The sequence below is a fragment of the Glandiceps talaboti genome, chromosome 8 (assembly GCF_964340395.1).
Source record: "Glandiceps talaboti chromosome 8, keGlaTala1.1, whole genome shotgun sequence".
Lineage (NCBI taxonomy): Eukaryota > Metazoa > Hemichordata > Enteropneusta > Spengelidae > Glandiceps > Glandiceps talaboti.
In genome coordinates this window covers 1,935,537-1,951,400 of record NC_135556.1, presented here as the reverse complement: position 1 = coordinate 1,951,400, position 15,864 = coordinate 1,935,537, and the positions used below count along the sequence as shown (strand labels likewise).

General features: G+C 35.3%; 1 protein-coding gene across 1 annotated transcript in view; it reads left to right on the top strand.

Annotated features, from left to right (window-relative positions):
• LOC144438468 (F-box/WD repeat-containing protein 7-like) overlaps window positions 1-13,773 on the top strand; it is a 116,900-nt gene extending 103,127 nt beyond the window's left edge. The window contains exons 8-12 of the mRNA XM_078127498.1: window positions 604-717; window positions 3,093-3,274; window positions 3,930-4,155; window positions 6,054-6,264; window positions 11,456-13,773. Coding sequence (XP_077983624.1) covers window positions 604-717; window positions 3,093-3,274; window positions 3,930-4,155; window positions 6,054-6,264; window positions 11,456-11,730 — 1,008 coding nt within the window. The 3' untranslated portion in view covers window positions 11,731-13,773. The remainder of the gene's footprint in view (window positions 1-603; window positions 718-3,092; window positions 3,275-3,929; window positions 4,156-6,053; window positions 6,265-11,455) is intronic.
• Window positions 13,774-15,864: the final 2,091 nt, after the last annotated feature.

The following is a 15,864-nucleotide window of genomic DNA, read 5'->3' as shown; positions in this document are numbered from 1 at the left end:
GATATGTATATTATGACAAAGGCAAATGGTGCTATGTATATTATGACAAAGGCAAACAGTGATATGTATATTATGACAAAGGCAAATGGTGCTATGTATATTATGACAAAGGCAAATGTTGCTATGTATATTATGACAAAGGCAAATGGTGCTATGTATATTATGACAAAGGTAAACAGTGATATGTATATTATGACAAAGGCAAATGGTGCTATGTATATTATGACAAAGGCAAACAGTGATATGTATATTATGACAGGCAAATGGTGCTATGTATATTATGACAAAGGCAAACAGTGATATATGTATTATGACAAAGGCAAATGGTGCTATGTATATTATGACAAAGGCAAATGGTGCTATGTATATTATGACAAAGGCAAACAGTGATATGTATATTATGACAAAGGCAAATGCCAAATGGTGATATGTATATTATGACAAAGGCAATCAATGATATGTATATTATGACAAAGGCAAATGGTGGTATGTATATCATGAAGAAGGGCAGAACAGAGGTTTGCATGCCAATGTAATTCAAGTATTTGAACATGCATCAATGTCAGCTTGCATGAAGTAATAGTCTTGAATGTTGACTTACAGGTGCTGAAAGGTCATGATGATCATGTGATAACATGTTTACAATTCTGTGGTCAAAGGATTGTCAGTGGATCTGATGATAACACATTGAAAGTATGGTCAGCTACGACAGGCAAAGTAAGTGTTACTATACAATAATACATGTAGACTTATAACAAATACTTATAGAATTAACAGTGTTTGCATCGCATGGTCTGGAAAATCCCTGGAATTTCAAACCCTCCCTGGAAAACCCTGGAAAATGCTCCCTACCCCTGGAAACCTTGGAAAATGAGCGCAATTGATTGACATTTCTGTCTGTACCACCTATTCATATAATTCAGAACACTCTGACACAGTGACAGTCAAATGAACGTTCCACGGTATACTTTACCCACAGAACGTGCGTATACAGTTGACTGTGCCCTGCTATGTTTGTTTTGATCTTGCGTATATGTGTGTTTATGTATATTGCTACCATACTCTGTGGTTGTCATATCGGCAACATAACATTGCCATACATTGCAATATTGTAACAGTAGGTCTGTTAGCATGATTATCATAACATTGTAATTGGTATCAAGGCATCACTATACCCCTAGAAATTGTTACAAAATTTGACATACGGTACACATGGACCACTGATAACATAGTGGAGTTGAATTTCTGGGTTGTGGAATTACGGTTTTGACATTTATATTGTCGATAGTTGAATTTTGTTTTATATGTTAATAAAGAATAACTACTTTTTAGCACAACTGAACTGAGGTGCAGTAGTGCTATAGCCATGGAGAAATGTGTGTGTGTGTGTAAACGACTTAAAGTCAAAAACCGCCAGACCGATTGGCTTGGTATTTGCTGGGGACATTACTTAAGGCGTGTAGATGGGAAACTGTTGAAATGAAAATGATTGCATCAGAGATATGTCTTTTTGGGTCAAAAAACATGATTCATGATGTTAAAAAATGCTCAGCCTAGAAATGAAAGGTAATTGTTTTATTGATGCCATGAAACCATTAAATCTTTTATGGGCTACTTCACATGTCAATGTCAATGGTATCAAGATTAACCTCTGTTTGAGCACAGACACATAACACACAGATTGGAAGACACATAACACACAGATTGGAAACAAGCCATCTCCCATTGTTCGAACATAGCCTCGGGTAAACATTAATCATTGTCATAGAAATAATATTCCAATGTGTGAATCTGCCCGAATTCAATATAGTCTCGCATAAATCAACAAACCACACGATACTACGCGATATTTCGATGGGAAAGTTTGCTCTTCTACTGAATCATCAAATGTAATAGATGACTTGCAACACTTGAACTCTCATGCGAACTTGAAGCCGACTCAGATCAAATATCGTTGACATGTAAACACATACCGTCTCGTGTTGCCAACCAACACTATATACATAAACATGTGTTTGGCATGATGCAGGTGATTTTCCAGGTAGACACAACACATTAGCAGTATTGCAACAAAGTTGCAACATTAGTGTTGTGTCTTTTTACGTTGATTGCGATAGGAGTACATGTATGTTATGAATCAAAATAGAAACAATCGACTCAGTACCATGCTGGAAATCAAAACATACAATCAGACAACAAGTTGTTTTCCAAGAAAAATTACAATCATACAATGAATATATTTTATGATATGAAGCTAGCTTGCCTTCTTTATTAATTAAAACATCATTTTCAAAGCATTTTGTATGTTTTCCGTTGTACAGTCTGATTCACTTTGAACATGGCCAAACTTGTACCGCTGTGGGGTTGATGGGAACTCCGCTCTGGTAAATTGATCTAGGAACTTGGTAACAGCTTGTGTGTTCATTTTGACATGGGTGATGATTGCATAGACCCTCATGTAAACGTCGGACATGTTACAACTATTGAATGAAAGAAGTATGTACTTTTCTGACAAAAATCCAAGTGGGTAGGACAAAAATCCCAGAGTGTAGCTTACTATAGAGCCATACAACACAACTTGCCCTATCGTCAGAATTTGTCGTACAGTGTGTAACAAATTCCATATTTCTGCATTTTTAAATCAAATATGTTCATTATATATTCATAATTTTGACCATCCCAACCAAGCAAGTTTTATAAGGCAATAACTCAGCTAAATCTCGCTTGATTTTCAAGCTGTTTCCGCAGAAATTGTCAGCTTCCGGTTGAAAATAACTTTATCGGACCTTTGAGCCTTACTGATGACGCAGTGCTGTTTAAACAACAAAGCACTGATAGTACCCGAAGAGGGACTTCGGTAGCTTTCGGTGTAACATTGAAAGTTCAAGAGACCCTTGTAGCATACCCGAGGCAAAAACCCTGGAAAGCCCTTGATTTTTTTTTGCTCTAAGTGTATGAACCCTGAGTTAATGAATACCAAATAGTAGTAAAGTATATGTTATTACACATTTAATGTAGAGTTATAACAGGTACTGGTGTGGATGACTTTATTAATACCTAACAATGACATCAAGTGTTTATTTGATTTTCAGTGTTTACGTACCCTAGTAGGTCATACTGGTGGTGTGTGGTCATCTCAGATGTCAAATAATATCATAATTAGTGGTTCAACAGATAGAACACTTAAAGTATGGAATGCAGATACCGGTCAGTGTATGCATACCTTATATGGACATACCTCTACTGTCAGGTGTATGTGTCTTCATGCAAATAAGTAAGTAATTATTAAAATACACTAACTTTTGTACACAAGTAAACATGTCTGTATAGAGACCATAGCTATTCAAAATTGGTTTTCCGCTTGAAAAATGTAAATGCAACAAGAATTGCCTATTAATGTATGACTTCAACTACTGTTGAAAATACTGAGATATACAGAGCAGAACAAATAACAGATTTTAATTAAAAAGAATGTATGTATTCTCTTCATCGATGAAAAAAATGGTTGAAGTTAGGAGTGTAATCCCCCCCCCCCCCCCTATTTGTCATGTAACTCTAGTTAGGAGTGTAACCCCCAATTTATCAATGTAACCCAAGTTAGGAGTGTAACCCTATTTGTCTGTCCCGTCCTAATCCTATGGCTCCCTAGCTTGATTTATCTGGCCCATCTTAACCCCATAGCTTTATTTATCTGGCCCATCCTAACCCTATAGCCCTTCAACTTGATTTAACTGGCCCATCTTAACCCTAAAGCCCCTAGCTTGATTTATCTGGCCCATCTTAACCCTATATCCCCCTAGCTTGATCACAAACCTACATCTATTGTATGCTCAGTCCATTGTCCTTTATTTGCACAGATAACCCACCGTGATCATGACCTTGTGCCAAGTTTGATTTATAACTTTGACCTTGTTATGTCAAATTCACAGAGTTGTAAGTGGATCAAGAGATGCAACTCTACGGGTTTGGAACATTGATACAGGCCAGTGTTTACATGTACTAATGGGGCATGTAGCTGCAGTACGGTGTGTACAGTATGATGGTAGACGAGTTGTCAGTGGGGCATATGATTACATGGTGAAAGTATGGAACCCAGAAACAGAGGAATGTCTACACACGTTACAAGGACATACAAATAGAGTTTATTCACTACAGGTAAGGAGGAACATAGTTTTTAGTCCCCCAGATGGTGAACTATTATAAAGGGCTCTGTAACATACATACGTACATACATACATCTATGTACATATGTATGTATGTATGTATGTATGTATGTTTGTATGTATGTATGTATGTATGTATGTATGTATGTATGTATGTATGTATGTATGTATGTATGTGTGTGTGTGTGTGTGTGTGTGTGTGTGTCCAATTCCTGTCTATCACAGACACATTGTAGTATTTAATATACATATTGCCATTTTCTTTGAAATCTAGTTTGCAAGTGATAATTGAAGAAAAGAACTATACATAGAACTATACATTTGTACACAAGCATTATTTTGGTGCTCATATCACTTTTACTGAATGGCAGCCAAATTTGTAGTAAAACTCACTATATTACTGCGTAACTCCATTCAAGTGTCTACCATATATAATTACTTGCAAGTTTTCTTGTACGAGTGTGACCATTGACCTTTACCTTGACCTACAGGGTAGACCATCAAAATCAAGTCATTACTTTCATATTGCAGATGCTTTGTAGCAATTAATTTAAGTTTGGCTAATGTCTTTTAGATCATGTCTATAGATAATACAGAACCAGATAAACATACACATGCATTACTTTTTTGGTGCACATGTAACTTTTTACTCAATGGCAGCCATATTTGTTCTGAACAATCATGATTAACCATATAACTCAAAAACGTTAATACATAGCAACTACATTCAAGTGTCTACTCCCATATTGCCAGATCAAACTGTGTTTTGAGACATTGACCTTGATGTTCAGGTTCAGTTATTGAAATTCAGCAATTTCCTGCATTTTCACAAGAGACTTTGTAGTATATACTTGTTGCCACCAATTTTTAGCTCCTGTATGGGAGGTAATGTCGTGGTGATGTCTGTCTGTCTGTGCAGAAATTTTGTTCCACTGATATCTCAAAAAGTACTGATTCAGAAGCAAATTTTCTGCAGTATACTATGTGGCATTGTCAGGTTGTAACTTAGCGCTGTTTTTGGTGGGAGTGGCTTGCAATTAATGATAATTTGCATAATTAATGATTTCACATGTGGGGCTATATATGCATAACGGCTGCACCACATTCAATGAAACTTGCTAGATCTATGGATAATACAAAGATTTAAAAGCACTAAAAGATGTTAACTTGTGTCACGTTAATTAAGAGCTAATGTGCATAATTAATGAATGTTTGTAACTCATGTTATGTCTCCAGAATGGCTTTATCAAATTTGATGAAACTTGCCACAGATATTGATCATACAGATATATTATAGTTCTTAATGAAATCTAGTGGTGTCAATTAATTGCTCATTTGCATAATTAACAAACTTTGGCAATTGGGGCCAATTCCAAGAAAGACCACCAAATTTGATGAAACGTGCTAAAGACATTGACCGAGCAAAGACATGATTGTATCGATTCAATTGCTAATTGGCATATTTGATGAACTTTTGCAATAAGAGATATATGGCCAGGACTGTACAGAATTTAAGTGAATTTGCTACAGATATTGATTACACAAAGGTACGACAGTACAGAAAGACATTTCAAAGTCTCAGCAAGCACATTAACAACATTTCCCCTCATATGGGAGCATTTTCAGTTCATCTCTGGTCTGAAAAATCATGTCGCCATTCAGTCACATAGAAGTAATGTATGGGGGGGGGGGGGGCTGTCTTGTACGAAGACTTGTTATATTGCCAGCAGTGGAATTTGGGCTATGCAAATAGTCATCTTCTCTAAATTAGGGATGGGGGAGTGACTATGAAACAAGTCTTTACATCATTGTCATATGGTGAAATGATGGATGAATAGCAGAATTTATGGATATAATATAAATGATAATCTTGTACCTGTAATTTTTCAGTTTGATGGTGTACATATAGTAAGTGGTTCCCTGGATACCAGTATACGTGTATGGGATGTAGAATCAGGGGAATGTAAACATACACTGATGGGACATCAGTCTCTAACCAGTGGTATGGAACTCAAAGATAACATACTAGTCTCAGGAAATGCCGACTCTACTGTCAAAATATGGGATATCCAGACAGGACAGTGTCTGCAAACTTTGCAAGGTAAAGACTGATATAATTTCATTCCTTTGTATATCACCTGTGATCTAGTTAGTGGTCATTTGTGATAACATTTGTAATTGTCAAAAATATGAGGCAAGTGTTTAATGAAAACAGTTCTTTTACCAGTTTCAATTTCTCCCGCTACAATCGTGAATCTTTTCTTAATGATCTGAGTGACTTCACCTGGTAGACAGTTTTCAACAGCACAAACCCAAATGAGGCGTATAATTTATTTTATGCTAAATACCTATTAGCCTCTAAACATGTCCCTCTTAGTGTGAATAATGGTCGAAAATCGTCTTTCCGTAAACCCTGGTTGACAAGGGGAATTCTCATTTCAATAAAAAAGAAACACTCTCTGTTTTCTAAAATGAAATGGTTGCCAAGGGACAATGATTTACAAGAATACTATAAAAGTTACAGAAACATTTTAATAAATGTCATGAGAGCTGCCAAGAAACACAGTAACCACTTGTAAGATATTCATGTATATTACACAGTGACCACTTATAAGATAACCATGTGTATTACACAGTGACTACTTGTAAGATAACCATATGTATTACACAGTGACTACTTATAAGATAACCATGTGTATTACACAGTGACCACTTATAAGATAACCAAGTGTATTACACAGTGACCACTTGTAAGATAACCATGTGTATTACACAGTGACTACTTATAAGATAACCATGTGTATTACACAGTGACCACTTATAAGATAACCATGTGTATTACACAGTGACCACTTATAAGATAACCAAGTGTATTACACAGTGACTACTTGTAAGATAACCAAGTGTATTACACAGTGACCACTTATAAGATAACCAAGTGTATTACACAGTGACCACTTGTAAGATAACCATGTGTATTACACAGTGACCACTTATAAGATAACCAAGTGTATTACACAGTGACTACTTGTAAGATAACCATATGTATTACACAGTGACTACTTATAAGATAACCATGTGTATTACACAGTGACCACTTATAAGATAACCAAGTGTATTACACAGTGACCACTTGTAAGATAACCATGTGTATTACACAGTGACCACTTGTAAGATAACCATGTGTATTACACAGTGACCACTTATAAGATAACCAAGTGTATTACACAGTGACTACTTGTAAGATAACCATGTGTATTACACAGTGACAACTTATAATATAACCATGTGTATTACACAGTGACTACTTATAAGATAGCCATGTGTATTACACAGTGACTACTTGTAAGATAGCCATGTGTATTACACAGTGACCACTTATAAGATAACCATGTGTATTACACAGTGACCACTTATAAGATAACCATGTGTATTACACAGTGACCACTTGTAAGATAACCATGTGTATTACACAGTGACTACTTATAAGATAACCATGTGTATTACACAGTGACTACTTATAAGATAACCATGTGTATTACACAGTGACTACTTGTAAGATAACCATATGTATTACACAGTGACAACTTATAAGATAGCCATGTGTATTACACAGTGACTACTTATAAGATAACCATGTGTATTACACAGTGACTACTTATAAGATAACCATGTGTATTACACAGTGACCACTTATAAGATAACCATGTGTATAACACAGTGACTACTTGTAAGATAACCAAGTGTATTACACAGTGACTACTTATAAGATAACCAAGTGTATTACACAGTGACTACTTATAAGATAACCATGTGTATTACACAGTGACCACTTATAAGATAACCAAGTGTATTACACAGTGACTACTTGTAAGATAACCATGTGTATTACACAGTGACTACTTGTAAGATAACCATGTGTATTACACAGTGACTACTTGTAAGATAACCATGTGTATTACACAGTGACCACTTGTAAGATAACCAAGTGTATTACACAGTGACCACTTATAAGATAACCATGTGTATTACACAGTGACTACTTATAAGATAACCATGTGTATTACACAGTGACCACTTATAAGATAACCATGTGTATAACACAGTGACCACTTATAAGATAACCAAGTGTATTACACAGTGACCACTTGTAAGATAACCATGTGTATTACACAGTGACAACTTATAAGATAACCATGTGTATTACACAGTGACTACTTGTAAGATAACCATGTGTATTACACAGTGACCACTTATAAGATAACCATGTGTATTACACAGTGACCACTTATAAGATAACCATGTGTATTACACAGTGACCACATGTAAGATAACCATGTGTATTACACAGTGACTACTTATAAGATAACCATGTGTATTACACAGTGACTACTTATAAGATAACCATGTGTATTACACAGTGACCACTTATAAGATAACCAAGTGTATTACACAGTGACTACTTATAAGATAACCATGTGTATTACATAGTGACCACTTGTAAGATAACCAAGTGTATCACACAGTGACTAATTATAAGATACCCATGTGTGTGTATTACACAGTGACTACTTATAAGATAGCCAAGTGTATTACACAGTGACTACTTATAAGATAACCATGTGTATTACACAGTGACTACTTGTAAGATAACCATGTGTATTACACAGTGACCACTTATAAGATAACCAAGTGTATTACACAGTGACTACTTATAAGATAACCATGTGTATTACACAGTGACCACTTATAAGATAACCATGTGTATTACACAGTGACTACTTATAAGATAACCATGTGTATTACACAGTGACTACTTATAAGATAACCATGTGTATTACACAGTGACCACTTATAAGATAACCATGTGTATTACACAGTGACTACTTATAAGATAACCATGTGTATTACACAGTGACCACTTATAAGATAACCATGTGTATTACACAGTGACTACTTATAAGATAACCATGTGTATTACACAGTGACTACTTATAAGATAACCATGTGTATTACACAGTGACTACTTATAAGATAACCATGTGTATTACACAGTGACTACTTATAAGATAACCATGTGTATTACACAGTGGCTACTTATAAGATAACCAAGTGTATTACACAGTGACCACTTATAAGATAACCATGTGTATTACACAGTGACTACTTATAAGATAACCATGTGTATTACACAGTGACCACTTATAAGATAACCATGTGTATTACACAGTGACCACTTATAAGATAACCATGTGTATTACACAGTGACCACTTATAAGATAACTATGTGTATTACACAGTGACTACTTATAAGATAACCATGTGTATTACACAGTGACTACTTATAAGATAACCATGTGTATTACACAGTGACTACTTATAAGATAACCAAGTGTATTACACAGTGACCACTTGTAAGATAACCATGTGTATTACACAGTGATAACTTGTAAGATAACCAAGTGTATTACACAGTGACCCCTTGTAAGATAACCATGTGTATTACACAGTGACTACTTATAAGATAACCAAGTGTATTACACAGTGACTACTTATAAGATAACCAAGTGTATTACACAGTGACCACTTATAAGATAACCATGTGTATTACACAGTGACTACTTATAAGATAACCATGTGTATTACACAGTGGCTACTTATAAGATAACCATGTGTATTACACAGTGACCACTTGTAAGATAACCATGTGTATTACACAGTGACCACTTATAAGATAACCAAGTGTATTACACAGTGACTACTTGTAAGATAACCAAGTGTATTACACAGTGACTACTTGTAAGATAACCATGTGTATTACACAGTGAACACTTGTAAGATAACCATGTGTATTACACAGTGAACACTTGTAAGATAACACAGTGGCTACTTATAAGATAACCATGTGTATTACACAGTGACCACTTGTAAGATAACCATGTGTATTACACAGTGACCACTTATAAGATAACCAAGTGTATTACACAGTGACTACTTGTAAGATAACCAAGTGTATTACACAGTGACTACTTGGAAGATAACCATGTGTATTACACAGTGAACACTTGTAAGATAACCATGTGTATTACACAGTGAACACTTGTAAGATAACCATGTGTATTACACAGTGAACACTTGTAAGATAACCATGTGTATTACACAGTGACCACTTATAAGATAACCATGTGTATTACACAGTGACCACTTATAAGATAACCATGTGTATTACACAGTGACCACTTATAAGATAACCATGTGTATTACACAGTGACCACTTATAAGATAACCATGTGTATTACACAGTGACCACTTGTAAGATAACCAAGTGTATTACACAGTGAACACTTGTAAGATAACCATGTGTATTACACAGTGACAACTTGTAAGATAACCATGTGTATTACACAGTGACTACTTATAAGATAACCAAGTGTATTACACAGTGACTACTTATAAGATAACCATGTGTATTACACAGTGACTACTTATAAGATAACCAAGTGTATTACACAGTGACTACTTATAAGATAACCATGTGTATTACACAGTGACCACTTATAAGATAACCAAGTGTACTACACAGTAACTACTTGTAAGATAACCATGTGTATTACACAGTGACTACTTATAAGATAACCATGTGTATTACACAGTGACTACTTATAAGATAACCATGTGTATTACACAGTGACCACGGTAACCATGTTTACTACACAGTGACCACGGTAACCATGTTTACTACACAGTGACCACGGTAACCATGTTTACTACACAGTGACCACGGTAATCATGTTTACTACACAGTGACCACGGTAACCATGTTTACTACACAGTGACCACGGTAACCATGTTTACTACACAGTGACCACGGTAACCATGTTTACTACACAGTGACCACGGTAACCATGTTTACTACACAGTGACCACGGTAATCATGTTTACTACACAGTAACCACGGTAATCATGTTTACTACACAGTGACCACGGTAACCATGTTTACTACACAGTGACCACGGTAACCATGTTTACTACACAGTGACCACAGTAACCATGTTTACTACACAGTGACCACGGTAACCATGTTTACTACACAGTGACCATGATAACCATGTTTGCTACACTTATGAATAGAATCTTTTTTAAACACCATATGTGAGTAGTTTGTCTATAGGGTTACATTCACGTAGTAAGATCTAAAATGCTTGCTGCACTAGTAAATGACCAAAATAAGTTATTATATGTTATTTGAAGTCATACATTTAATTTTATGATTTTATGATTTTCTTGTATAGGAACCAACAAACATCAAAGTGCTGTCACATGTCTTCAGTTCAACAAGAAATTTGTGATAACAAGCTCAGATGATGGAACTGTAAAAATCTGGGACCTTAATACAGGAGAATTTATCAGGAACCTTGTAACACTAGAAAGTGGTGGCAGTGGAGGGGTGGTATGGAGAATACGTGCCAGTCAAACAAAACTAGTATGTGCTGTAGGAAGTAGAAATGGCACTGAAGAAACAAAACTGTTAGTTTTAGATTTTGATGTGGATGAAAAGAAGCTATGAAAGTGCATAACATTAATAAGAAAAATTGACTTTTACAGTGGAAAATTGGTGGAAGAAAGTAAGTCTGTCCATGGAGCAATGTGTCTCAGGCTTTGACATGTCGGAAAACATTGAACATGTTGATAGCATAATGGAGAAGTACTTACCAGAGCCTTATGTAATGTCTGGCATAAGTCACTCACAACAAGGGGACAAGATATGTAGTAGTGCAATGTTATGTCTGAACCATGACGAGTGTTGACACATGACACAATATATGCAGCTTCATCAAGTTCAAAGCAGTGGTACTACATCACCAAGCAGTAATTTTACCAAGTTCGAAGCAGTGGTACTACATCACCAAGATGTTATCAAGTTCAAAGCAGTGGTACTACATCACCAAGATGTTATCAAGTTCAAAGCAGTGGTACTACATCACCAAGATGTTATCAAGTTCAAAGCAGTGGTACTACATCACCAAGCAGTAATGTTACCAAGTTCACTCTATTTATGGAGAGTAATGGACTCAACCAGAGTCAAGATTTTGTTCAACATTTTGTGGTACATAGCTCAAATAAAACTCAGGGTCCTATAAATGTAGCTTCAATCCAGTTGATGGGTCTCATTATATCAAGCCTTTCAAATGCTGTTATGCCATCATATACACTATGCCAGCCAAATTTACTATTTCTTGTAAGGCCTAATAAAGTAAATTGTTTTGGTTCCGGTTATGTGACCCACCTAGTTTTTTCATGCCGACCCTAAATTTTTTTTTTACGTATTCGAGAAAAAAATAGTAAAAATCACGAAAATTGTGAAGTCTCACAAGAAGTAGTGGATACAGAAAGTGACATCAACTTGAAAAGACAATAAAAAACCATTTTTCCAATCTGTAATGGCTGTATATTTGATGCGAAGAAACCAATAACACAGAGACCATATGAAAAACAATGGAAAACATAACGACCTTAACTAGACACTCATATATGAAAAAAATGTATTAATACAAAATCTACCTACCCCACCTATTCTAAACTTGAGCGTCATTGGAATCACACAATTTTTTTTGTTAGGCCTAAGGTCGCTGTTCAGAATAAAAATTAGTGCCAAAACTGCTTACTAAGTTGTGTAGCATCACAGTGAGTTTGAAACTTTGAATGAATAACTCTTTGATGAATGTCATTGTAGTGTTTTTATCAAAAGAAATGACACTATCTTCATCGGAATGACCTCTTTAGCAGAAGACTTTAGACCACTGGATGTGATTACTTGAGAGATCACAAGTGAAAGGCTTGGAACGGAATACATCATATCCTTCTCCTCAAGGTAGAACCTTGACATTAAAGAACTTATTTAAGACAAAATGATAGCCTGGTGATAGCAAATGGTTTTAAATGTGAGAGGATCTTGAAATGTTACAAGAATGTTGACTGTCCATGTTTCAGGGAGAATACAGTATGTTTTGGCATAGAGTCTACTATACTATATAGTACTAGAGGATGAGCTGGCAATAAATCCAACATACATTCAAGCTGTAGCAGGTGACACAGTGATTATGATTGGCCATCATGTCGCTAACTTTGTGCTTTTGGCCAATTACAAGCCATTTCAGCTAGGAGCTTATAGATTGAGTACTAACACAATGCTTCCTTGACTTAGCATTTTGTAAGACTAAAAGCAATAACAGTATGATGAATATCTGAAATATACAGTGTCAGTTTTACAAATTAACATTTCATTTGTTATCAGCATGTATGCAAATTATCATGAATATAATCATAGACCCTGCACAAAATATCATGTAGGGTCTGTGATATAATATTATGGCACCAAAGCCATTGATTTTGACATAGTAGTTCCATTGAAAGACACATGTCCATTAGTAAGCTGAATATTACCACTGGCTATTTCTTACCTATGTTGTGTTAATCACAGCCTGTTCATTTTGTGAGTGGTCACACCTCAAGGGTTAATTTTAAGGGTTTTTTTAGGGAATTGATTTCAACTTGTTTGATAAATTTTGTTTTTGCCCAATACAAAATTGAAGCCATTTGTTCTTTCATATCCAACTTTTGACTTGTGTATGTCATGAAATGGAAGTATTTACATTGATTTTGAACCTACACATGCACAGACTCATACACAGACACTCACACAGACACACACACACACACACACACACACACACACACACACACACACACACACACCAATGATACCCAATCCTTAGCAATTTCCAAACAAGCATCACAGTATTAAAACACAAAATGATAGGCTATCCTAAAACAAACCAACTACTTGATAGTAATGACTTGTTGATATATAAAGTAATCCATTGCCAACCTTGCATTGGTGTGTATTAACTTGTTGATATATAACATAGTACAGAGATATGAAGACAAAAGTCCGTATACAGCTTGGATGTGCAAATGAGAGTATGGAGTTAAAATGGGATTAAGATATGGTAGATATGGTAGTAAGGGTTTAAGGAATGTGAAAAAAAATATCTTCAATATCAAAAATACTGTGTCAATGCAAATGCATAGACAAATATAGATTTTATTTCCTTCTGTAAGGATGGATACTATTATATATTAAGAGGGGTAAAGTCTGTCTCTGTTTGTCTGTCTGAGTGTCTGTATCACCATTTTCTAAACAACGGACTCAATTCAAATGAAAGTCGGTAAACGTGTTCCGTAGGGTAATGGCAAGAACTGAGGTTTTGGCAAACATCCCATGAATATTAATGAGCAATTTGCATAATTAATGGTTTTCGATAATTAGGCTATATCTCAAGAGTGCACGCTTCAAATTGAATATAATTTGGTTCAAAATAATTTGATTCATACATTTGTGATACCTAAGCGCATCTGTCCTGAAAATATTATTGATGTAGCTTTTAGTTTTAATAAGTTATTGGCATATTTTCAGTGATTAGACCTGTAGGCCACAAAAAAGAAAATTGTTGTTTCTGGTTAGGAAACATTGTCTAAAAGTGGTATGATGACGCGATTTTTAGCACAACTGAACTGAGGTTCAGTAGTGCTATAGGGATCGCCCCGGGGTCTTGTCTGTCTGTCTGTGTGTGTAAACAACTTAAAGTCAAAAACCACTTAACCGATTGCCATGATATTTGGTGGATCCATTACCTTGGGTGTCTAGTTGGGAAATTGTTCAAATCAAAATGATCCCATCACAGGTGTGTGATTTGGGTAAAAAAATGTGATTTTTGGTCAAAAAACTTAAACTCAGAAACTACTGGGCAGATTGGTGCGAAATTTGGTGGGAACATTCTTAAGGGAGTGTAAAGTAAGATTTCTTCATGACATGATGATTCCATCAGTAATATGCAAATTAGAGCTAATAATGTGTCTTTTTGGTTAAAAATCTATAATTCCAAAACTACTGAGCAGATTGGGCTGAAATTTAATGGGAATGTATCTAGGGATGTATGGACTAAGTAATATTAAACATACAAAGATTCCATGAGTGATATGCAAATTAGGTGTAAAAATGTTCATTTTTGGTCAAAAACTTATATCTCAAAAGTACTCGCTGAGTACTCATCTCACCGAGTCTGAAACTTGATGAGATGTTTCTGAGTGGTATTCTGCAGATTTTCTTCAAAACATTTTGACAAAATTGGCCCTAGCAACCATGAATGAGTAAACATTCAAAAAATGTATGCAAATACCCTAGCAACCATGACCATGCCCATAGCAACAGCCAAACGGTCGTGTATTTCTTAAAGATAACAACAGGGATTAATAGACATTTGAATAAACATTCAAAAAATGTATGTAAATTTGCCTAGCAACAAGATCAAACCCATAGCAACAGCCAAATAATCACGTATATTGCAAAGATAACAGGAATAGAAAGACAAATGAATACATTCAAAAAATGTATGCAAATTTACCTAGCAACAAGACTACGCCCATAGCAACAGCCAAATGATAGCATATATTGTAAAAATAGCAACATGGTTGGATAGGCAACTGGGTAGTCATTCACCAAATGAACACTTATTGTTAGCATGGACTACCATATTGATAAACATTTTAAAAACTGTACAGTTGTGCTACAATGCCATTGGCGGTATTTTTTAAAAAATTGTTCATGATTAGTTCTGCAGTTGTCTTCCCTGAAGTAGCA